General features: G+C 39.4%; 1 protein-coding gene across 1 annotated transcript in view; it reads right to left on the bottom strand.

Annotated features, from left to right (window-relative positions):
- The window catches only part of LOC104625661 (dedicator of cytokinesis protein 1), a gene marked incomplete at its 5' end in the record, with an annotated part of 76,977 nt that overhangs the window by 26,026 nt on the left and 26,521 nt on the right, over positions 1-24,430 (bottom strand). Inside the window, 10 exons of the mRNA XM_010293348.1 lie at positions 2,506-2,614; positions 6,036-6,170; positions 7,788-7,888; positions 8,358-8,447; positions 12,681-12,778; positions 18,883-19,066; positions 19,522-19,625; positions 21,552-21,624; positions 22,794-22,892; positions 23,204-23,328. Coding sequence (XP_010291650.1) covers positions 2,506-2,614; positions 6,036-6,170; positions 7,788-7,888; positions 8,358-8,447; positions 12,681-12,778; positions 18,883-19,066; positions 19,522-19,625; positions 21,552-21,624; positions 22,794-22,892; positions 23,204-23,328 — 1,118 coding nt within the window. The remainder of the gene's footprint in view (positions 1-2,505; positions 2,615-6,035; positions 6,171-7,787; positions 7,889-8,357; positions 8,448-12,680; positions 12,779-18,882; positions 19,067-19,521; positions 19,626-21,551; positions 21,625-22,793; positions 22,893-23,203; positions 23,329-24,430) is intronic.

The raw sequence follows: 24,430 nt of genomic DNA, 5'->3' as shown, positions 1-24,430 counted from the left end.
TCTTGTACTGTGGGATGTGGTGCAGAAGAGTTTCACAGACTGCTCACCTGGCATGAGAGCGCACCGTTCCCAGTCCTGGTTCTCCATACCCCTTTAGCTATTTCCTGAGGTGCAGAGACCAGAACAGCACCTGGCACGCAAGATGCAGATGCACCAAGGGTATCCAACAACAAAATGACAGCCCTGCCATGTTCTCATTATCCCTCGGACACCCAACACCCTGTTCCTTCTTTGCACGTGGAACCAATGACCCCAGGGAGCTGTCAGGTATGACTCCAAGGCATCGTCCCCAAACTTCAGCTACCAGCTTCAAGTAGACCATCATACAGGGATTAATTTACTTTTCCTGAGATGTACTGCCTTAAATTTGTCTACCCTGAAGCTCACCTTTTAGCCCACTCGGTTTTGTGAGGTCCTTCTGACATTCCTCACCAGTAGCATGGTACTTACCCAACAACTCCACATCCCTGCTAAAGATGCTGAATGAAGCCTGCACCGTCATGTCCACTTTACATGGTTACTGAAACCCTCCCAAGGACTCCCAACAGCTTTGTCAGGGAAGATTCACAGAAGCCATCCTCACTCTCTCTCAAAAAAAAAATCCCACATCTATCTACCTATTCAGTAATTTTATTCTTTGGAATGGAACCACACATTTCTAGTTACTGAAAAAAACTGTAGTGCTTCAGTGGATATTGGAACATAATGAAAGCAATCTCACAAGCTGCAAAAAGCCAATACTAACAATTACGTATTCTAAGAGCTAAGTAATTAGAGTCCAACGGAGATTAAAGCAATGAATAATGAATGAAAGGTTGTCAAAGCTTCTGAAAGGCATCCACAAGCACACTTCTCGGACAACCCCACACTGGCTCATCTGTCAATGCTTCATCTACCAGCACACTTCACATAGCCAAACGCAGACGGCAGATGTGCTCTACCCAAGTTCGCAGAGATCTGAATGTGAAAAAATACAGACTAGGACAGACACTGCTGTAGAGTAACTTCTCTAGCCTTTCCTAGGAAGTCTGTCTTCTTTTCCTGCATCTCAGATAAAGACAACCAGATCTATTTTGGGCGGGGGTGTTTCCCCCCAAGGCATAAACTGTTGAAAAAGAACAAAGCTCATGTGAGGCCTACTTCAGGAGGGCAGATGAACAAGCGAGTCTCAGGAAAATAAAACTTACATTCAATCCTCGTAATCTGAAAACATCCTATTTGTAAAACACCAGATAGTACACTGAGTCACTGATTCAAACTTACCAGTTTCCATTCAGGATAGATGCTTTGTCAATGGAATGAAAATACAGCTTTCTTGAAACATGTACTATTCCTATTTTGTTATCAGATGATACAGGCTCAGCCCCTCTGCCCAAAAGAATTCAACCTCAGCAGCTTTATCCCCACTATGTGTTTTTTCTGTGTGCTCAGACATGGTATTACTCACTTAAGACTTACGTGCACTCAGCTACAAAAGACTGGTGTCTTTGACTTAGGTGTTTTCCTGCAGTACTCTTCCCAGCTCCCTTCAAAAGGAACCTCTTGCACTGGCACAGTACTTTGCCACTGTCTGTCTTTGCCTCCCAGCTGCTATAAAAGAACTTCTAAGGCACAATCACCTGCACATCTGAGCAGGAGGAGTCATACCATCAAACTGTCCCCAAATTCAACCCCAATTCTTAGCACCTTTCTGATCATCATCTTTCAACTGATTCAGCACAGCTGGGTCAAGACTTACATCCTTTTATAAATTCTATTTGGACCCACAAGGAGAACTTCAAGGTGTAGGTTATCAAATGCTTGTTTATGACAGTTTTTGTACTTTTCCATGGTGAAAGAGATTCACTAACAGAACATGAGACTGCTATTGGCACAATGACCTCAGACTCCTCTGGATACAAAAATCTACCAGTCCATTAATAATTCAGTGCTTCTGCTCTGTGGTATCAATACTCATGTTCATTTGAAGTCAGAGACCACACTTCCAATTCCAAGAGCCAGCCAATGTTACCAAAAGTACCTGCCATTTTAAAGGGACACAAGAAGAGGAGTGTGGAGTGGAGTTTGCAGTCTGGCTCACTACTGGTTTCCCATTAAAAACATGTATTAGGGCTTAAGATACTATATTGAAGTTCCTCAACAGCCTAGAATGTAAGTAAGTGCATGAGAATACAAGGATCTACATTGTTATCAGCACCTTAAAGACAACGCCTTGAAAATACCTTAAAGTTTAAGGTTATACAAGTTAAATAAACTAAACATCACTTAATCCCTAAGTTCTCTTAAAAACAAAAGTGAGGTATTCACAGCAATTTAAGTAAACTTACTTGTTCAAAGCATATTCTTTACATAGTCACAAACAGTTCATTAGAAGCACTAAGTATTAACCATGTTTGACCCCAAAAGTGTATTTTACCTCAAACACAAGCATACACTTCATCAACCACCTAACTGTGGTTAGGGATGCAAAAGTAAAGCCAAGATGGAGACCTGTAAAGCACATACCTTCACTATGACAGTCTGGTCAGAAATGCTGCTCATCATCTCATTGATGGACTTAAAGAGCTGCAGCAGAGACTCCCTGAAGTCTGCTTCTCCTTTGTTTTCATAAAGTCTGAAAAATAATTAGGTTTCATAAGCACAATCCAACTACAATAGAAATACATTTTAAAAAAATCTGTTCAAGTGACAGATGATAATTTGTTGCATTACTTTTTTTTAAGTTCAAGCACTTCTACAAGTTTCTTCACTGAACCAAGAGTTTTCTTTCACAGAAAACTAAAAACAAGACAGACTGACCAGGCTGGGCCAGCAGGAACAACAGATTTTTATTTTAAAGCTTTCTATGTAAAATGCCACAGTCAGTATTGTTGTTTACGCCTTCAAGTCACAGTGAATCCCTCAGTAGTGACCCAATTCCATGCATCCACGCAGCAGTGGGATAGAGTCTCTTCACCCTGCACAAGAGCTAGCAGATGTCTGGGAGGACCAATGCCAAGCAGTTCTCTGATGAAGAAGCCAGAAAGCATCTAGACAACTTGCCAGCAATCATTAAAATCTACCAGTGGCCTAAGGTGAGTGACCTTAAACTCTGTGAAAGAAAGAAAAAGCCTATCAACCCACTATTTGCTAAAAAAAAAAAAAAAAAAAAAAACAGAAACACAAAGACCACCAAAAAAAACTCCAAAACAATTTTTTTCCCCCATGGGAAGGGAACGCTAAAGTTAAAATGCATTTCACCTCTAATTTCTGGCTCACTAACACTAAACTAGTTAAGGCTCAGTTTCCATACAGTCAGTACAGCTGCTGCAGAACGACTAATCCACAGCTAAAGTTCACAAGGCAGGTCCCCGTGCCTTCAGGCAGGATTCTTCAGAGCTGATCTGCCCACAGGGACCCCACTCTGCCTCTTCCAGATGCTTTCACGGGCATAAAAACTGCCCTGAGATGCCTGAACACCACCAAAGGCAAAAATATACAGCCAAGCTGAAGAACTTCATCCAATGGTTTAATACCGCACAGGAATGAACGCTCCTGAAACTCTCTTGACTATTGTAAATATAGAACGATCTCTGCTTCAGGTGTAGGATGAGATAATTCCCACTACAAAATGGAAAGGGAGGGGGAGAAGACCACTAGCTCCACACAAATCCTTTAAAAAAAATTTCTTCCCCATTTGGTAATACGTACGATTCACCGGCACAAGGGCTGTTGCAAACACACTTCCTGAACCACAGACTTAATGTGACACACACACACACACACACCTCCACACACCCCCCCAAACAAAAAAAAAGGATCAGTGATTAAAAGCAGCCCAGGACAATATGGCATCCAGATCAAATGTAAAGAGGGGTTTTTATAAACATCAGATGGGGCTTCTTCCCCAGCTAAATCCCCATGCTTACCCAGTCGGCTTTGATTGCCTCCAAGAGCCTCATCCAACAGCAACTGAGCTTCCAAAGCCCTCCTTGGTTCCACTAGCTCTGCCCTGAGCCCACCTAAACATTTTGCACCAAGAGCCATTAAGACAGCTCCCAGTAAGAGTTCAATTCCCCTCTACTTTCCTCCATTTCTTCTGGAGTTAAACCCAGTAAGGTCTTGAGTGTGTCTGCAGCTCAACAAAAGCACCACACCCGGGAATTTTTGCATGTACAGTCACAGTATGCTTTCTTCATGTCTGAAGATACCATGATGAACCACCTATTACAGAAGGGGCTTATCTAAAGATAAACGTGAGCTTCAGAATGTTCTTGCTGCTTTACACAGAAACTAATGTGCATATTTTTTACGCTGTTTTCATAAACCTTTGTGAGCCACAGATACTCAAAAAAGCTATTTAACCAGTACACAGGGGAAATGAATGCTACTGAAAAAATACTGTGTTATTTTGCTGTGCAAACTTCTACTCCCCTTTTAGGCTAAAACTGGGGGTTATGCAGGACAAATTACTTGTTAACTCTCCAGTTCAGTAATGGATTTTGGTGTCCCCCTGAACAGATTAGAGAGGTGAAACCAATACCGATATAAAGAGTAACTAAACTTGACAGTCCAATAAATCAAACTGCTTCAAACAAAAAAACTTTGCATTTCAAAAAGGAAACTGTAATAAAAATAAACAAGTTAGTCACAAATGTGTTTCTACTGTCAGTTATTAACATGTATCTATTGAATATACCTGATAATGCACAAAACCACTGCAGCTCTCAGAAAAACAGGATTACACCAAGTTGACCCTTCTAGCACTGCCTTCAAAATTTTAACTGTTGTAAATGCAACGTAACAACTGAGATCATTTCTAGAGATATTTCTGAAGTTCACTTAGAATATTTTGCTTTTATAAACCTTGATATACTGAGCAAATATATTTGCCACCAGACTAACTAGATGAACTAGGTTTCTACATATTTATCCAGAACTGCAGCTTGCCTGCAATCACATTACTAAAATGCTCCACATATTCAGTCCACTACCATATTAAAGTTAAAAATACGTAATATTTTTTATTAAAAGATTCTGCTTGCTCGCCGTGATTTCCCAGTAAAACATTAACAATATTTCAGAACACTCCTACAGTTCTGCATTATAATCACTTCAAATCAAACAACTCAGGCAGGATTTAAGTCTTACAGCAGAACAAATCATGGTGTCATTCAGCATTCAGTAGCTTCACTGATTAATCCCTTGTCATCAAGAGCTGCGTCTCCCCAGTGCTGAAGAATTGTGAATTAGTGCTTAGCACAAGGAAATCTAACGGCCAATACTAGAGGGTCATATTGTCTGTAAATCTAATCTGCAGCAAGAGATAATTATTTTTTTTCTGTTTTAAAGTGATTTGTAGGACTTGCAACCACAAGTGACATTCAGTATTTTATGAATCTCACAGCAAGACTCCCACAGAAATAAATTATAATCTCTAATGTAGAGGAAGACTGGTGGAGCTGGTAACTTCAGAGCTCGACATAAATCCCTTGTAATAAGGTTGTTACCATGGCTAACAAGTAGTAAAAGGATTGAATCTAAACGAAGACCAATACATCATCAACTTGGTCTATAACTTTTTTTAGTTATTTCATGCATAAAGCAGTACTGACTTCCAAATTGACTTAGAATACTTATTCATGCTTGACTTCAGGGACGGACGCCCCTGCGGGCAGCGCCAGCAAGTCTCCGCAGTTCACCATGCAGGAGGTCGAGTGGGGAGCAGAAAACAAGCCTCTGCCATGCTGGCAGGTGCGGAAACAGCTCGTATAGGGACTCAAGCGATTCTCCTATCAAAAATACCATCGCTCTTGAGGAGAAGACTTCTGCAGCCCTTCGTTCCTTCCACTTTCCCGTCCCGCCCACTGTAACCTATCGAGACTGCAGGGCCCTACGAACTGCAACCGACCGCCGAAATTAGTTCTACCAACTTAAGATAGTTCTAAAACGGTGCAATATTGAGCAACTTTGACTTGTGGCGTTACAATTTTGACACTTTTTGAACAATACTGTAAATGGGATTTACAGGAGGTTTCAGCATTCACCACACTTACTGATTGAACAATATCCTGGATCGGACTATGAACTTGAAGATGTACTCCAAAGCTTTCATGGCTTTGAAGAGTTGATCAGTGATACCACACTTCTCAGCATTATCCACGTACGTTTTTAGAACTTTAGTCAGTTTTCTGTTTAAACACAAAAATACATACAAGTTACAAGTATGCTCAGAGCAGACAGCTTCCAATTTGACAGGCTTGAAGAAAAATAATGTGCCTAGGTAGTGCCCACTAAGTTACAAAATTATCATGTGACTAAAACTTATTATGTTCTTGTTTTCACTGGGAAGTAGCTGCAACCTGTTCTTGAGAAAAAACCTCCCGTAACACCATTCAACATAAAAATAGAGCAAATCTCCACAAAACTCATTTTCTGCTGGATATTTAAGGATATTAGGCTATCATAAAGATGCAGCTACTAATAATAATTAAAATAATCAAATAAAACACATTGTTATAATTAAAACACATAAAATAGGAGTTTCTTTGGTAAACCCCTCCCCTTTACATCGCTTTCCCATGTGTTTTAGGCTACAAGTTATGAAATTTTTCAAAAATGCATATAACACCAGTTGGAAATTCTCTTGTTCCACATTTTGAAGTCTAACGATTTTAAAAATAGTATCATTTCAACTATCTCAGTTCCAATGAATGTAAATCACTTATCATAATGCAACCACAAGCAATTCCATTTTAAAGCATCCTAGCTACACTGTACGTTTCAAAAGGTACACTAAAAGTAAAACAAGTACAACATTATATACCACCAACAGAAAATAACATTGAGTAGACAGATATCTTGATCGATGGGCATTTAGAGAGGGCAGGGATCTGGCATGCCCACGATCACAAGTCAAGTGAGAATTCAGATCTTCCAGCATCCTCAAGCTTAAACCTGCTTCTGCCTCCCTGCATTTAAGGAAGGGGAGGATGCTCGCCATGCATGCTCACCATGCCTACCAGCAAAAGGGCCACCTTCAGCTCCTGCTAACGAAGCCAGATGCTGGAGGACACTTCATCCTTTACCCACTACACACAAAGGCCACAACAGTGGCTGTAACTCGGTAAAGTGGCTAATATCAAAGTTGTGACTAAAGGCCTAACTCTTCTTCACTGTTTTAAATCAATACTTTTCATTTTCTGGTCGCATAATAGAGACTGTATTACAGCAGAGGGCACAGCGCGTTTCCTGGTTTGGATTTGTTTTCCTCCCAACACTGCAAAGATATCCATTACGTATCTTTCCTCCAACACGAATAGTCTGAAGCAGCAGCAAAGATCTCTACTGTCAAGAAATACTTAAGACAGCAAAAATAACAGACTTTTTTTTTTTGTTCTTCACTGCTTCCTCCCCAAAGTGAAGGTAACACAGATAATACAGGGTAGAACATTTAATGCACCAAACAACATGTATTTGAAGCATCTTAAATGGACATGATTTCTTTCGCAAGTATGAGTGGGAATTGCTTGTGAGTATTTTCATTACAAAAAAATTCTTGAAATCGTCAAACCATCCCCTCCTTCAACACAAGAAAAATCAAGACTTCTTGCTTGCAAATGACTGCATGCTTTACTACTATTATTTCGGAGAGAAAGACATACTATCTCCAGTCTTCTTCAAGAACCTCAAACCATCCCAAGCTCTATGGGCAAATTCCCAATTAACCCACATAAAGAAGTAACTGAATAATGGTATCTGGAAAAACTATGCAAGCCACAGTAGAAAAAGTAAATTTTAAAATTTACGTGTAGGCTAACGTAGCACTGAAATGCTTCTTAATGTAGGTTTCCAAGACAGGATTAAAATGTTGAAATTTTCTGTCAGCAATCAGTCCAATGATAAATACCTGAAAAAACAACATAATTATTGCACTATCCTCCAAAAAATTCTAATATTGTACATTCACCAGCCTTTATTTTGAGATAAACCACATTAGTAACATTAAAACACACACAGACTTAGGCTTTAGATTATCCTCTCAATGTATTAATAGTCTCCTTTCCTGAGAACTTCCTGTTCATAGCAAAGTTTTTGGTTCTAAGCAGAAACTTTCTGCCTCTGTCCTAAATCCTACTGTTCATCCACTAAAATGGACTGCACCAGATTGCTGCCATCTTTTCTGGGGGATGACATAACGTAATCCAACCACCTTTTGATCAAGTCCAACTGAAACTTCAAATATAATTTTAAAATTAGATAACAGCTAAGACGATCTTTTTCTTTGGTAAACCTCATTCTAGCGCTGACACCACGTTTGCTTTATTTATTCATCATTACAGTATCTCCGTTTTAGTCCATCCACAATGCAAACTTACCAAAGCATCAAACACTAACGTGTCAAATGTCTCACTCTCAGAGTTCTCCATCATTATGTTAAAAAGTGCATCCAATGTATCTTGAAGAAACTACAAATAAATACAGAAGTTATCACATTTTACAGGAAAAACGAAATTTTGATTTCACACAGGTTTTTACAGACGTATTTGCTTTCATTCACATATTTTAAAAAGTAATATCATTTTAGAAGTTAGCCGAAAAAAGAAAAACTTAACATTTTGTTTTTCAGCACATTATTTTTTAGTTAAGTTGATTATCTATACACCATATCACTCAACATAGAAAAAAAAAAAAGGGTCAGAAATCACACTTGGTACACCCAAACAGGGAGTTTAATCTATTATAGTCAATGAATAAAAGTGTGTTTCAACACACAGTCAATAGGACCATGCAGTTTCTGAAAACTGATGTTTCAGAGCGCAAACCAGACAAGCAACTCAGTCTCATGCCAAGTAATTTAACTCATCCTCAGTAGTTTTGAGCTGAGCAACAAACAGCGCACAGCATATCGCTCTTCATGACTGCATAAACTCAGACCCACAGTTTCAAATGAGAGCATACATGCAGGCATGGGAAACAGAGCACACAACCTTCTGCCCCAGCCCAAAACCTACACGCCTCTAGCACTGTAACAGAGGAAGAGTCTTCACTAGCCAGTTGGCTGGACACCCTGATCTGTGCAACACAAAAGTAAGAGCAGATTAGTGTCAGGGTATCCAAGTTAAGCAGAGCGATAAAAGCTGTTTTACACATGTATAATTACAGTATTTCTTCCCAGTGACACAAGTAATCCATGCACGGCCCAGAGATACTCATCAACACATTCAGTTTTATTGGCATGGGATTCTGTGTCCAAGCATTTTCTTCTACCAGACGACACAAAAATGACATGGGTTCCTCCAAGGCAGAATGAGAACGGATCATGGCCTCAGTTTGTATTTGTTTTGGTTGAGAGAGGGGTTCCAACATGGATTGTTCCGGCAAGTATGTCTCGAATGAAGTAAAAATGGTTTTTGTCTTGTAGACGAGACAAGGTATAGCTGGGGAAGAACATCTGAACAAACAGAAGGCAACAGCTTCCTGAGACTGCAGCTACAAAAAGATATTAAATACATTGTGGGAGTGATGGAAAAACAGCCCGACTCCCACCTTCTTCCCTTGAAAATTTTATCTATGCAATGAGTTGCCTAGATCAAACATGGTTGACTTGGACTACCTACTAAATCCAGAGTTAAACCTCAGGAATTAACCTCTATTTAGCAGCTCACTAAACAGTGCTGAATTCTATGCTGAATGCCAAACTTCCTCAAAACAAATGAACATGGACCCACAGTTTGTGCTACTAATAGTTGAAGATGAAAAAACAGAAAAGCCAGCTTTTTGCAGTTGATTTTAGACCAGTTCTGGGGGAGAACCAGCTTGTAATTTCACTACAGAATTTTGAGGGGGGAAAAAAAATCCTAGAATCATTAAGGTTGGAAAAGACCTTTAAGATAATCGAATCTAACCGTTAACCTAGCACTGCCAAGTCCACCACTAAACCATGTCCCTCAGCACCATGTATACACGTCTTTTAAATACCTCTAGCGATGGGGACTCCACCACTTCCCTGGGCAGCCTGTTCCAATGCTTGACAAACCTTCCGGTGAACAAATACCCAATCTGAACCTCCCCCACCACAACTTGAAGCCATTTCCTCTTGTCCTGTTACTTGGGAGCCCAACATCCATCTCACCACAACCCCGTTTCAGGTAGTTGTAGAGAATTATAAGGTCTCGCCTCACTTTTCCCCAGACTAAACAACCCCAGTTCCCTCAGCCACTCCTCATAAGACTTGTGCTCCAGAGTCTTCACTGCCCTTCTCTGGACACGCTCCAGCACCTCAATGTCCCTCTTGTAGTGAGAGGCCCAAAACTCAACACAGGATTCAAGGTGCAGCCTCACCAGTGCCAAATACAGGGGGATGATCACTGCCCTAGTCCTGCTGGCCACACTATTGCAGATACAAGCCAGGATGCTCTCTTCAGCTGTCCAGTCTTCTTCTGAAGACTGTCATCTTGAAGATGACAGTCTTCAGCTGTCCAGCTCGTCTTTTAGTACATGTAGGGAACAGTCAACCCTACCGTCACCATCATCAAGCTCTAGACAGTCAAAACACTCCCTAACATACAGGGCCACACCACTGCCTCTCCTTCCTTGCCTATTCCTTCTGAAGAGTTTAGAGCCATCCATTGCAGCCCTCCAGTTATGCAAGTTATTCCACCATGTTTCCATGATGGCAACTGTATCACAGTTTTCCTGCTGCACAATGGCTTCCAGCTCCTCCTGTTTGTTGCCTGTGCTGCGTTGCATCAGTGTAGATGCACTTCAGTTGAGCTACTGATCCCACCACCTTTTTGGAGAGAGAGAAGCCCTAATTCCTACGTGACCATTCTGAGGTGCTTCCGTGGTTTTTAACACACCAATAACCCTTGCATCTTTGCTGCCTCACGGATCTCCATCCCATGCCTCCATTGAGACGGCAGACCAAAGGACCTCACTAGCACATGATAGACTTCTCAGTCCCATTTGTTTAGCTGAAGAACATGTGCAAATAAAGTACGTTTAACCACCAGCTGGCAGGAAGGGAAGAGTAGAGCATAGCTTTGACAGGAGAAGTTTCTGTCTTGGTTTGAAGAGAAGTAGTACTCTCAGATGACAAACACTGCCTGGCTAAGTCCCTTTAAAAACAAAGGATGGTTAGAAGCCCATGTCATGACCAATCAAGTCTTCGAACATTTAGGCATCATATACTGACTTTCATTACTAGAATTCATTTTAAATTTTTTCACGAGGACTTCATGTAACAGCAAGAAGGACACAGCATAGATGCCTTTGTTGTATAAAGTAGCAGGAAAACACTTCTCAGGTAGGGAGCTAGTATGAATAATTTCTAGACTATTAGTTTGCATTCTCTTATCCTGTAGACTCTATGCACATACGTAGTCAGAGCCTCTGTTAAAAGGGAAGAGAAATTCTCTGTAAAGAACAGAAAGGAACAGTTACAAACTAGGTATTATGAACATGCCGAGTAGCCTACACAAAAGATTTTCTGAACACTGCTGTAACAGATGGATAACGTAAACAGTGGTCTTCTAAAAAACAAGTAAGAAAGCTGAAGAGAGCAGTATTAAACATTCACTCTTCTGTCCTATGCATAACTCAAGTTCTGCTCAGATCCCTATGCAATAGGGAGAAGGGAGTGTGATTTCATACGAGTCCTGCAATAGCGCAGGGAGGGGTGAGCGTGTGCCAGCTGGAAACTCACTGATACTGCTTTTACTCAAACCTCCTTTGTGCCGCATTCTGGTACTTCTAAAATCACCAATATCCATCAAGCAGTAATCTGCTGTATGCTTTCTGATGTCATTTAGAGAAGAGGAAAAATTACAAATGAGAGAACTATGACAATGTTTGGCAGAAGTGAGTATCAGTGTCAAGTTTTTAGCTACCAAATGATTCACAACAAAACAGCAGCAGGTAGAACCATCCTGAAAAACAAATCATGTGAGATAATATTTTCACCCTACTCAATAAAGGATAGTATCAGCAGTCTCAGATGTTTTAAGTTACTTCAAGATGAGATATTCATTATGCTTCTATTAACCAAATTGAAATCCATTGAAGTAAGAAAACACCACTACAGGCCCTTAAGGATCATGTCACCAATACATTACATCTTTTGACACTCTTTTAGATTTGATTTATTACAACACATTCAATAAAGTCCCAGCCTACTCTTTTCTACAGCTAAATCTGTCTTTACATAGGTCTCTACAATCACTCAGTAGCCTTGGAAAATGCAAATAATTTGGCTCAGCTAAATATTCCCAGGAGAAATAGCTTTTTTTAAAAATATCAGCAGCACACAGTAGGATTGCATTCCACATCCATATATTAAAAATACATTTAATATTACCATATACAAATTCCAAGATGTTTTAATCTTGCAAAGAAAAATGCCCTTTGCCTTGATGTATCTGTATATAAGAATTCACTGAAGTGCTAAAAAATACACCCTACATTTTCAGAAGTTTGCATTTTACATGTGTTTTAACAGTACTCAACATCTGAAGTGTTCTTGAGGGCAAGGAGAAGGGCATTAGCATCCTGAAGGCTGAGAGATGCCTCGTTACAATTTAATGTGTGAGGCTTGGCAGGGGAACAAAAAACCAAAAAACCAAAAGATATGTATACCTCGAAACATGGGATTCAGCAAAATCACAATACCAAATTTAGTTTTAAAGTAATTAACTTGTTACCTTAACCACTTCACCACCATCAACCTTCATCAGCTGCTTCAAATTCTGCTGCAACAGGTTTGTGTTAGATCGCCATTTCAGAAGTCCCAAGAGATCAACTAGGAATAAGAAAAACAATTATATCATGCAGGATATTTACCCTCACTCACATCCCATAAGTATGTTCAGGACAAATAGGTTTACTGTAGCCATTTTCACTGGACAATGCTGTTACTTCGAGTATACCTCTGATACTGCAGAAGCCTAGTACAATACTTCTGTTATGAAAGAACTCTGAAAGGCTTTCAAAAAAGCAGCCTGCTTTTGAAACGTCAGCATTAAAATCTAGGCCAAGAAAGTCTGATGCCTCAGTTTTAATTTGTTGTACACAACAGTTGTGTGTTTAGAAAAAGATGCCAAAATTAAACTAGTCAGCCACCAACACAGTTGTAGCTACAGGGCCATGACTCTTCCAGCATTAACATTACTAGCGTCTTCGCTCTCAATGAATAAACCAAAAAGAAAATAAGGCACAATGCAAGGCAAACAGTTGCAAACTAAGCTAATTCAGTGGAAAGCTGTCTGTTTAATAATTCATAATGCCCAATATTTCTTGGTTGCTTGGTTTCTTCCAAGTGATGGAGAGCTAGGGTGCAGATCAGATCGCGAAAGCTGGCAACTGCAAATGGTCTTGTCCCCAAATCCCGTATCCCACTATTAAGATCATGTCACTTCAGCATTCACTGATAAATAAGGCAATACAGAAGGCAAGCTCTCTCTTTTTTATTAGTCATCAAGAGCTTCATTTTTCAGTTTCATTTAAAGAAAACTTCTCACAAGGAACTCACAATTGGGCTTCCCCTGCAAATAAGCACACTAGGAAATATCAACAACAACACTGGAACACCAGTAAGTTAAACCCACATTTGTAAAGATGCAACCTGAATTGCCTACAAACCCAAAACCCCAGGTGCATCCTGCCTTACCCAAACTAGCATCAGGGAATAATTCCTCCCTGCCCCATATAAAAGTCAGTTTTCAGCACAAACCAAACTATCCATAAGCCATCCTCAGCAAAAGCCCTGAAGAGAGACAAATAGGAGGTTTTAAAGACTGTATACCTTCAGTTTAGCCACTGGATTACTACTGCACATTACCTCCCACCCCAACAGGGTTAATATTAAGTGAATTCTGCCCAACATAACTCTTAAACAGTAAGGACAGACAGCTTCTCCAAACCAATACCCCCTTCACTTCTTTTATTCAAACTTTCAAAGCAATCAACAAAAGGTTTACCAAGGCACACATCCGCAGAGTATATTCTGGAAATTATATGCAGATACCCAGAGCAGCTGCTGTTCTTTCCCCAAAATCTTTCATTCCAAGCAATAAATGAAATTACTTCTAGTGAAATGGACTACAGACCTCCTTAGGATAGATCCCTCTCTGAGCAGCACTCAAACCAAGCCTTCTTATCATCTCTTTGGGACTAGAAGCAAAGAATGTTTTACTACATTAAAGATCTGAACTATCCAAGCCCTCAATTTTTTTTAATTTTGAATTAATATATCCTACAAGAAGTCTATAGACTGAAACCAAAGTCTTAGAAACTCAACATTAACAGAAAAATTTCTTCTGGAAGAAAGTAAAGATGCCTCCACGAGTTACCCAAAGTGTTTCATGAATATGTTTGTATCAGCTTTCCACCACTGAATCTGGTTTCAGTCTGACTTCTAGAAAGGCACCAGCTTGACAAAAGCAACTATCTGAACAAAAGCCAGCCCACAGACTATCTTTGAATGGCATTGTGTATTGCCCCAAGAAAACAAACCCACATGTACTTCCAGCGTGATGACACAGCAAATGCTAAATGAATATACATATGTGAAGAGAAAATGTCAATGCAGTCCAACTACCAGAAAGAGAAAAACAAGTTACAGTATACAGTAAAAATGTGCATTCACTCTGTCACTCAAGCATTAACCCCAGCAAAGTACCACTCAGTCAGTTAATCCTACTCTTTTAATAGGTCTAGGTATAAAATAATACAGGAAGTAGAACAGGATAAGAATGTAAAACACTATTTCAGCTCACAGTAAACAGTAATTACTGTAGTCAGCCTAGGTCAAGTGAAGTTTATGTGATCAGAAAATAATCAGAGGAAGACGACAGAACAAGGATTTTCAATTGCAAAGGGCTGGAACAACCATCTAGCCTGCCAAGTAGCCAACAACAACTTTATTTGGGTGAATGTGATTTATGATTATATTGACTCCATATGAAGACTTTCTTTTACATTTTACTTAGCACTTGGAAGCAAATGGTCTAACGTCCTGGTTATATACTTCCCTTCACCTGTATCTGTGCAAATGTTTCCCTATAGAGATACCCAATCTTTTCTCAAAGCCCAGTCACTGAAGTGAAGTTAGATAATATTTCCACTCTAATTAAATTTCCACGTGTTCTTTGAAATCATCTTCCCTCTTGACTTTCAGCACTTGATTTTCCACTCTTTATGACTTGTTTCATTTTAATTCTGTATTTACATCTTCATTTTTATGCCATTGTAGCACCTGAATTTTTCATATCATGAGTATCGCCTTTTCTTTAAGTTATCAGTTTTGCTGAATGACTAAGTAAAATTCCTCTCAACTGTTTTCGGAAAGCCTAGTCTCCTAGGTTCCTCAAAGTCTTGACTCCAGATCAGTAACAGTCACTGTTATGTAGAGGTTTGAGTCCTTCAGGCAGAAAAGAAAGTATAAGAACACTTTCAGTAAGCCTTACAGACAGACTGGGTGCTTCAGAACAGCAAATACATGGGTAGAACACTAGAAAGCTCTCTGGCTACTGGTCATAAGAAGAATTCTCCAGCAAGCCCATTAATGCAATTTCAGTTCTTTCCCCATCGCCTTGACAATAAAAGCACATCAGCTTGAGAGTCCTGTAAGAGGCACTGGTAAGATTACTGGTAAAACCACAGGTAGTCTTCATGTAGAGGGGGATGTTGCTTTTGATGCCATTTTGCCCGTTCTTCTGTATTTCCTGGTATCTCCAGCTTCTAGTTGACAGAAAAAGAAGGTTCAAGTACCAAAACTGCCTTGCCTATGCAGGAAAAAACATGACCTCAATTTGTCACAGCTCAACAGGCTACTCAGAAGAAGGAAAACAAAATCAACACACAACCCTGACTTGGACATGACACTAGGAACAGATTCAGAACAGGCCATTATCCATTTACCCTAAGAACCCAAGGCCCAACATTTCCCACTCCAGAGGTGTCATCAGCTGCAAGCAGATATCCCATAACATATGGGATCAAATTTCTCACATATGACTTAAAAAAACCCCACAAAACACACAACACAACAAACCAACCCAAAGAAAACCAATAAAAACCAACCAAAAAAAAAAAAAGCCCAACACCACCAACTTGGGGTGTCTGCTGATGCATTCAGTGCCCCACAACATGCACACAGTAGCAAAGCAAGCATGAGGTATCAGAGTCAACCACCCCCTAGAGAAGATGGGGACCCACTGCCACTTTGCCTGTTAATACATCAGGTGACAGCAGCACTGTCAGTCATGAAATCACCTCACACACATCTCCATAGCTTGAGACAGTTTCATATCAGTTCTTTAATTCCAGAGTTTTATCATAGAAGCTCCATTTCGTTACATAAAAATGTACTTGATGTTTATGTCAAAGTGTTTGTTCAGCCCATGAAGGACATACTTGTGACAGAAAGTCTTGAGAGCCAAAGGAAAATACAGGCATGCACTGCCCGAGTCCTGTGGCTATGGGAAGAACGTCGTTCTCTTCTGCCTCACATGGCAGAGCAGAATCTGGCCAAGAGGCAAAGTCATGATGAACTGAAAGTTCTGATGACTCCAAGAGCTGATGTTCTCACTGATTCCTGAGGAGGTTGGGTTTTTTTGTGGGGTTTTTTTGTGGGGGTTTTTTTGTTGTTTTCTTAAATGGTCCTTCTCTTCAGCTTACACTGCTATTCTTCCTCAAAATTAAATGCAAATCCTAAGAGAAGGCCAGGAAATATGTTGTTACCAATATATTCTGCCACAAATCACTAACAACTGTTCAAATGTTAATTAAGTAGATATTTCATACTACCATTTTCTCTCAAAGAAAACAGCTGAAAGCCTTAGCAGTGGCCAAGTTTGCTATTTGAGACTTCTCAGATGCTAAAGACATCAATTACTAGCAGAAAAGCCACATTTGTAACTTCCAGTTGGTAGCAAACTGAAAGCAAGTGAGTTCAAAGAGCCTATATACAAAAAGACAGTCTGCAACCCCAAATACAATGCAGAAAGAGCCATATAATCTATTAACGTACTTTCAGAATTACTAAAAATAAGCTTTAAAGCCAATTCTAAGATACTTATGGAGGGTGAAGGAAGAACTATTAGATGACCAAAAGAAGAAAATTATGTTTTGGCTCAACATTTTGGTAAGTGAGGATAATCATGCATTTTTACTTATTTATTTTTAAGAAACTTAAAGGAAGAATATTAACCAACAATTTCACAGAAGTTAAAATCAGCTTCAGAAACTGTAATCTGAACAGCATTGCCAATTTTTAGATGAAAAATGATACTTGAGGGAGGAATTTAATAATGAATTTTTTTTGTTTCTTTTTTAAACTGCTTAAGGTGATCTTGTTGAATAATGTCAAAATACTTTAAAGAAAGAGAAAAGGCTTTGGCAACTCTGAGAAGAAGTTTCACAGACAACATAATTAACAGTAACATTAAATAAAGATTAAAAGTTCAAAGCAAATTATTTCTAAATTAAGCATGAAACAATGCTCAGTCTTAATTTTAATAATAGGTCTGTGAAAGCAACATCAATATATTGATCACTATGAAATACTTCTAACTACTAATAAGCACTAGGAAAGACTGAGAAAAAAAACCCTAATCAGATCACAAACAAAAAGCAGCTCAATTCCACATGCTAGTTTCTGCGTTCTACGTAACCTCAAACCCACTGTGTTACTGTTGAGCTATGATCCCATCTTTGCTGTGAAATTCCAAAATCATTTCCGAATTTTTTGCTAAACACTCTCTTGGGCTGCAAGACTGCCAGACTGCAGTGAATCTGGTGTGCTCTGAATATGAAATACCTAGGATGTGCTGTAAGAGAGATGCCACTGAAAAATACTGCAATAAAATTGGTATGACTTCGTAGTCAAGTCACAGAGTAGTAACTTTCCCCCTGGACAGAGGAGAAGTCATCAACATGACAACCCAATCATTATCCCCACGCACCCCTGTCCCAACTCCTGCTCATCCACAACCTCAGCTCCCGACAGATCTGCCTGAATTAAGCCCTCCCTTCTCGTGAGTCACGAAGGAGTGATCCCTTTCCCTGGCATGACTCACATCCCAATGACCCACCCACACTCCCCAGTCTACTCCTTGCGCAGCAACAAGACCAAGGAACCGCTCCATGGCAACGAAGTACAAAAACTACAGAGAGGCCACAGTTTGGAAATGTGAAATATTTGCTCTGGTGGCTGCCATCAGCTCCACTCTCCACAGCCTTTGGATACAGTCAGCCAGCTGATAAATACACATGAAAAATGTACATAAGGCAAGTTTTAAAAGGAGCAAAATATGCCAACTCCATTCCTGGAACTCTGTCTTCATGAGAGGACATGTGAACATGACAGCGACCACCATGCAACGCATTCTCATGCTCACATCCCTTCTGCCCAACACATCACAGCTTTCTTCGGGCATCAGGTATGTATATTGCACCTTGGAAATAACATAAACCAACTTATTTGGTAGCAGAGCCATGATATTACCTACTCTTGAAAGCAAAAACTCATCCTCTTCCTTACTGCTGTTATTCATACCCACAGAGAAGTAAAATGTCACAGAGCCTGTTTTCAGTATACTTCAGTATTGTCTCAACTACACGGCAAACAATATTCCCATTTCCATTTAATTTGGATTCCTCTGTTTCCTTAGAGGCATGTACTGCTCTAAAGCAAAACAAAGCCCATGGGCAGAGAAGAGGCTGGATCGTACATACACTCAGTAGATGCTTTTGCTTCATCCAGACAACTTAATCCAAGACCGTGTGGCAAACAACCCATCATCCACTCACAGAGGAAGGTGGACAGAGAACGCAGGCAAGTCAGTACATACAATCCCACTCCAACTGCAAGGAGCAGAAGCTCCAGTAGTTCCATGAACTTACCATTCTGGGTAAGTTTTGTTGAACAAACTAGAGTAGAAATCTGGAAAGAGTCTTTGCTGATGGTGCAGCTTCCAAGGTTCTGCATGCTCTTCCCTGTTGCAGAGTGTCCCTTTTCCTCCAATTCTATTTTAGTGGATGGCAGACTTAAATATGTCGAGGCATCCTCCAGCTTCTTTGCTTCTGCCTACAATAGTGTTTTAAATACAGTATGAAACAATCTTAAAGTATCTAGTGAAAAGCCTTAGTAATAATAAAATTTTATTATTTACACTGGATTTTCTTAGGTTTACTCCAGAAATGGAGCTATCCAATGCGTCTTTAACAGTAATTTAGCACTAATTTGTCTACAGTTTAGAGACAAAAGGCTAGGGAAGTAACTTTTCCCAGTCATAACAACACACATAAAGCTCCATAACAAACACCTTAAAAATTAAAACATGCCCAGTAAAACATACTCCAGGTTTAACAATCAATCTGCCAAATATGCAAATTGCACAGTACTTACTACTTAGTTGCTTGATCTAACAGAATAGTCTACAACATTTTTCTGTGCAATTCTGTAACAATAATTCACTAAAGTCAACAGTACTCACACTGAGCTAGCTACTATGGAAAAACTAAAGTATCTCAAAATTCTACCTTGTAAACTATAAGGTCATGTTCTCCATCTCTCAAAGTTGTTCCATCATATCTCATGAGCTTCACAAATGCTAGGGCAAATATTTTCTCAGATTTATCTTTGGCTGTTACAAAACAAACAAAAAAGCATAATTAAGTGTTTAATACTAGCACAGACAGTCCATCTAATCTCAAAAAGATGAGTAACCTAAAAATGAATGACCGTAGTTGAGATTCTCAGCTGGAAAAAAGGTACAAGAAATTGGGAGAGTCTTCTAAATGCAAGCTAGAACCAAAAATAGAAAAATAAATGCTTAAGAATCTGACCACGGCAACAGCAACTACATGCTTAAGATTTCTATGGTCTGTGTGTTCATTTCGAAAGCTGAATGAAGGTAACACTGTAAAAACAAAACAGGAATTTGATGCATTTATAACGTTCAGGTCTTTTGGAGTTGTAGAATCGCCAGAATGGTTTGGGTTGGAAGGTACTTTTTAAGGTCATCTAGTCCAATCCCCCTGCCATGAGCACAGACATCCCCAACTCAATCAGGTTGCTCAGAGCCCCGTCCAACCTGACCTGGGATGTTTCCAGGGACAGGGCATCTACGACCTCTCTGGGCAACCTGGGCCAGGGTTTCATAACCCTCCTTAGAAGAGTGGCAGTGCTTGGTACCCAGAATAATGATTTAAAGACGAGCACTGAGGTCTCATCAGGGCTCTATCATTTATAGGGGGAGTATTAGAACCAAAGCAGAAACTGGATCCATAACTGCAGATGAAGTGCCTAAGTTTCTGAAAGCTGACCCACTCTACAACTAACATGAACTAGATAATTAATTAAGTTTACTCTCATTGTTCAAAAATCTATCAAAAGTTAAGTAAATACAAAGCAACAGGGCAAGTAGAAATCACAGAGTAGGTTAAGACTTAAAACCAGAAGAAAAGTGCAATCAACTTGAGACAGCTCAAGCAGCCTTTAAGAAAGCCCTACAGCCCTAAGGCACAGCCTCTAATTAATATTTAAACCATGGCCAACTTAAATTTTTAAGTCATCATAAAAATATTTCTGACTCTTACAATTTGTAAGACAACCATAATTTTGACACTAATGACAGTTATTTTCTGCACATTGTTTTCATTAGTAAGTATCAATCTCTGAACTAAGTACATCTTTTATTAATGATCAATTTGCAAAATACACAGTTTCAATTAAATAACTGCTATGGGGCAATGTACTACATGTTACAAAGATAAGTATACGTGTAGAGTATTACATGTCTTAAAATGCGTCCAGTGGACACAACCTGATTAATGCTTTTGTCTACGCATTTATTCTACAGCAAAAAAGTTTTGCTGCAGATTTTGAAACGCTTTCCTATCAAGCGTTTCAGCCTCTACTATCACGGTGTGGAATGAACATTAGCACAACCAGGGAGAATTCCCAAACTTTACTACAAAACAACTGCTGACAAGTGGAAGATGTCTAGCTCTCAATCTGATCCTCAACAGTTCAAAGTATCTCAGCTACCAGCAACATTACAGGAAAGCTGAAGAAAACCACAAGCTCTCAAGTATCTTTTAGACGAAAATTACTTCAAAACCGCCACAAGTCAGACTGAGAACCAGAAACCAAATTTCTTTATAGCGAAGTCTTCAATTACTGATGCTGAGCCCACTGTAAACTCTTTCATGTTCCCATTTCACACGTGAGGTTGCTAAGTATCTTTACAACCCCCCATCCACCTGCCTCTAAGATGTACACTACCACAACCCTTTCACAGTTGCCAACTGAAAGTTTTATTCACTAGCCCTTGTATTTGACTTGGAGAAATAACGGGACAAAGGGAAAACTTGATGTCGATAGGTAAGAGCGAGGAAGATGCAAAAGGGAAAAAGAAGCTGAGATGCTAATAAGCAGGCAAAAAACTTCACCACGCACTAAAAGCAATTACAATAGTCAATTACAGATGAGGAACGTTATGCCTCTTTCAGCAGATTTTGGCACCAGACACTGACAAGAACCATAATGAAAAGGGTGAACTACTCACAGTCCTGTGATGATCTATGACGGAACGTGAACCTTAAATGACTGCGATTCACATCTTCGATGGGGATTGCAACCTTCACATACCAGGAAAGAGGATGGAGAAAGAAAACAGTCAGTACGGTATCTTGAAACATCATCAACCACTACCAAATCTCATCTAGGCATCTTTCACAACATGCTTGGCTCTTTCAGGAAGATTAATGTTTAGTACCAGCTTCATTTTGCCACAGAAGGCCTTGAAAGGTCATAGATTCCCCAGGAAAATCACCAATTCTTGCACTGAGAGAAGAAATGAAGCAAGCCTTTTAAATTACCTGACAAGACATGCAACTTCAGACATTGGGCTGTAACCTCAGAGCCTCACCTACCTCTCCCCCCAGCTGAGGAATGGGCCCTCTTGAGTTTGACTGGTAGAGGTGAACTTGATTATCAACAGCAGCAAAGCACAAATTTTTAACATACCCATTATCTATGCAACACTTGTACTACATATACAACTAGCATCCCTCTGATGCACAGGTAACCAATGTGCAGAGATTTAACCAATGCTCTCCTCCCCCTGTATTTTTTTGCTAGAGCTGTCATATTTTCAATCACACTTGCATTCAGGCTCAGTGCTGTACACTGTTCCCCAACAGCACATCTAGATTTCTGCCATTCCCTAGCAGCCACTTTCTGTCTACAGATGCAACATGAGCACTTTGAACTTAAAACACCGGTGTGGGGAGGAGCGTCTCAGTACACATATACTGCTCCCACTGACTACAGCTAGACAGCATGTATTTTTATAAAGCTAACATCAACCTCCTCTGTAATATTAAAACTTGGCATTTAAGCTAAAATGTTATAACCCAAGAAAATTCAGCAAGCTTAAAGTAAAATCAGCCAGATCCTAAAATACTGATGAGTTCAACACTATGGCAATTATGTTTTAACCTTAATATCCTGCTTGTCTAGGTCAACTTCATAGAAATAGAGTAAACCATTCCTAAACAGATGTCAGAGTGCTCCTGTAACAGGAGTCTTGACCAAAAAGATGAAATAAAATGCATTACGCAATAAGTGAGATCTATTTTCCAGCAGCCTCTGAAAGCCTTCCTTAGTTGAGCTATTCCTTTTGTCCTGATAAACACGACCGCAAGCATCAAATTTCCCTAGTTTTGTTTCTCAAAGCTTTCCACTGAAACCTTTATTAATTGCATATTAACCCACACAGAGAAAGTTACTGTAACAGTTTATATACCTTTACAGTCTCAAACCAGCGAGGCTGCTTTACTTGGTAATATATTACTGACTTGTATTCTGAGATGGCTTCATCACCAGCACCAGGAAAAATAACACTCTTGAAAACACAAACAAAAGAAAAAATGTTTATGTCTTTCTTAAACACCACTTTCTCATTTAAATAAACAAAAAAAAATAGTGAAGTACATCAAAATAAGACAGACTGGCTCAAGCTCAGAGCTCCTCATGAAATGAGTATCAAAGTGCATGCATTGACATGACAATATGTATTTAGATATGACAAAGGAGAAAATTTTGTTGTAAATAAAACCAGGGACTTAAGTTCACAAATATAGAGAAAGAGGTTGAAAAGGCTTAAACAAATATGTACCAAAACCAAAAAACCTCAGATGATAAATACTTTAATACCTCTAATCTTTTGCCATCTTCATCAAAAACAGATACTGTAACTTCTACATTCTTTGCTGTTGTTTTACTGCCTTTGTCAAAATCTCCCTGAACCAACGTTACATAGATGTCATTACGAACATCACCTAAAAGAAAAAGCACATCACAACGTTCTTAGCAATTTTCACGGTATACCTATTCATTTGTGAAACCAGTGATGCACAGAAACAACCACCAACATGTTTTAGTAACAGCAGTCATACATATAAATGACAAAATATTTAGAAGCCACGGTATCTTGAACATTCAAAACTAGTAGTACTGAAAACAGTTGTTTAGCTAAAATTGTGCTAAGATTGGTAAAGAACTATCAACTTATAGTGCAGCAAGCTGAACCTAAAAGCAAAAAAAAAAAATCACGCATTATTTCTGGACTGAAAGAATACCACATCATCATTAAGATTATGTGCCATACCACTCAAAAAATACCTCAATTCCTTTTTTTTTTTTTTTATTATTAATTTGAAAGGACGAATTTCACCACAGTCATTTATTTTATCTTACACACAGATATTCTGCAATTTAAAGCTATTTCAACAGCCTACAGAGGTCTGTTTAACTTGCTACATCAGGAAGTGGTTTGATGTTTCTTCTGGCTTGGGGGCTGCAGGGGAGGGTTGTATTTAGCTTTATGTCTTAAAATGGACTTCAAATACACTCCAATTGAACTGAGATTTTGAAAATTAATTGTGGAAACAGGGGATTTCCAATAATTTCATGAGGCAGATGGTTTACGTGCCAACATATGATTATAACAAGCAGAGGTGCTGAGGCACTTGCACCATACCAGATATATAGTGAAACAACTGACAAATGCACAGTCAGCAACCACAGGGAGAGCTGGAAATGGGATGTTTCTTCAAACTAGCTAATGGATCCTCCAGAGCCCATCGACCTGAAAAGGACAGTGCAGGGTTTTTTCTATAGTCTGTTGCTTATGGCAATTTTTATTCTGAGAAGCACCACTTTTTTGGGGGCATTTTGTAAACAGGCTTGAACAACAACAGAACACGTATTAAAAAAGACAATATGGCTTGCTTTCAAATACGTTATCCACATCTAGTACAAACCCTAAGAGGTTGCTCTAAATCACATTTGCGCATCTCTAAATCAAGCCTGATCCTCTGAAATAATCTTCCTCGTTTGGATTCACCATAGGATAGAAGTTTTACATACACCCTTGCTAGG

This window comes from Phaethon lepturus, unplaced genomic scaffold (genome assembly GCF_000687285.1).
Source record: "Phaethon lepturus isolate BGI_N335 unplaced genomic scaffold, ASM68728v1 scaffold388, whole genome shotgun sequence".
Taxonomy (NCBI): Eukaryota; Metazoa; Chordata; class Aves; order Phaethontiformes; family Phaethontidae; genus Phaethon; species Phaethon lepturus.
Note: the sequence above shows the minus strand (reverse complement) of the source record. Positions and strands in the feature narration are given on the sequence as shown.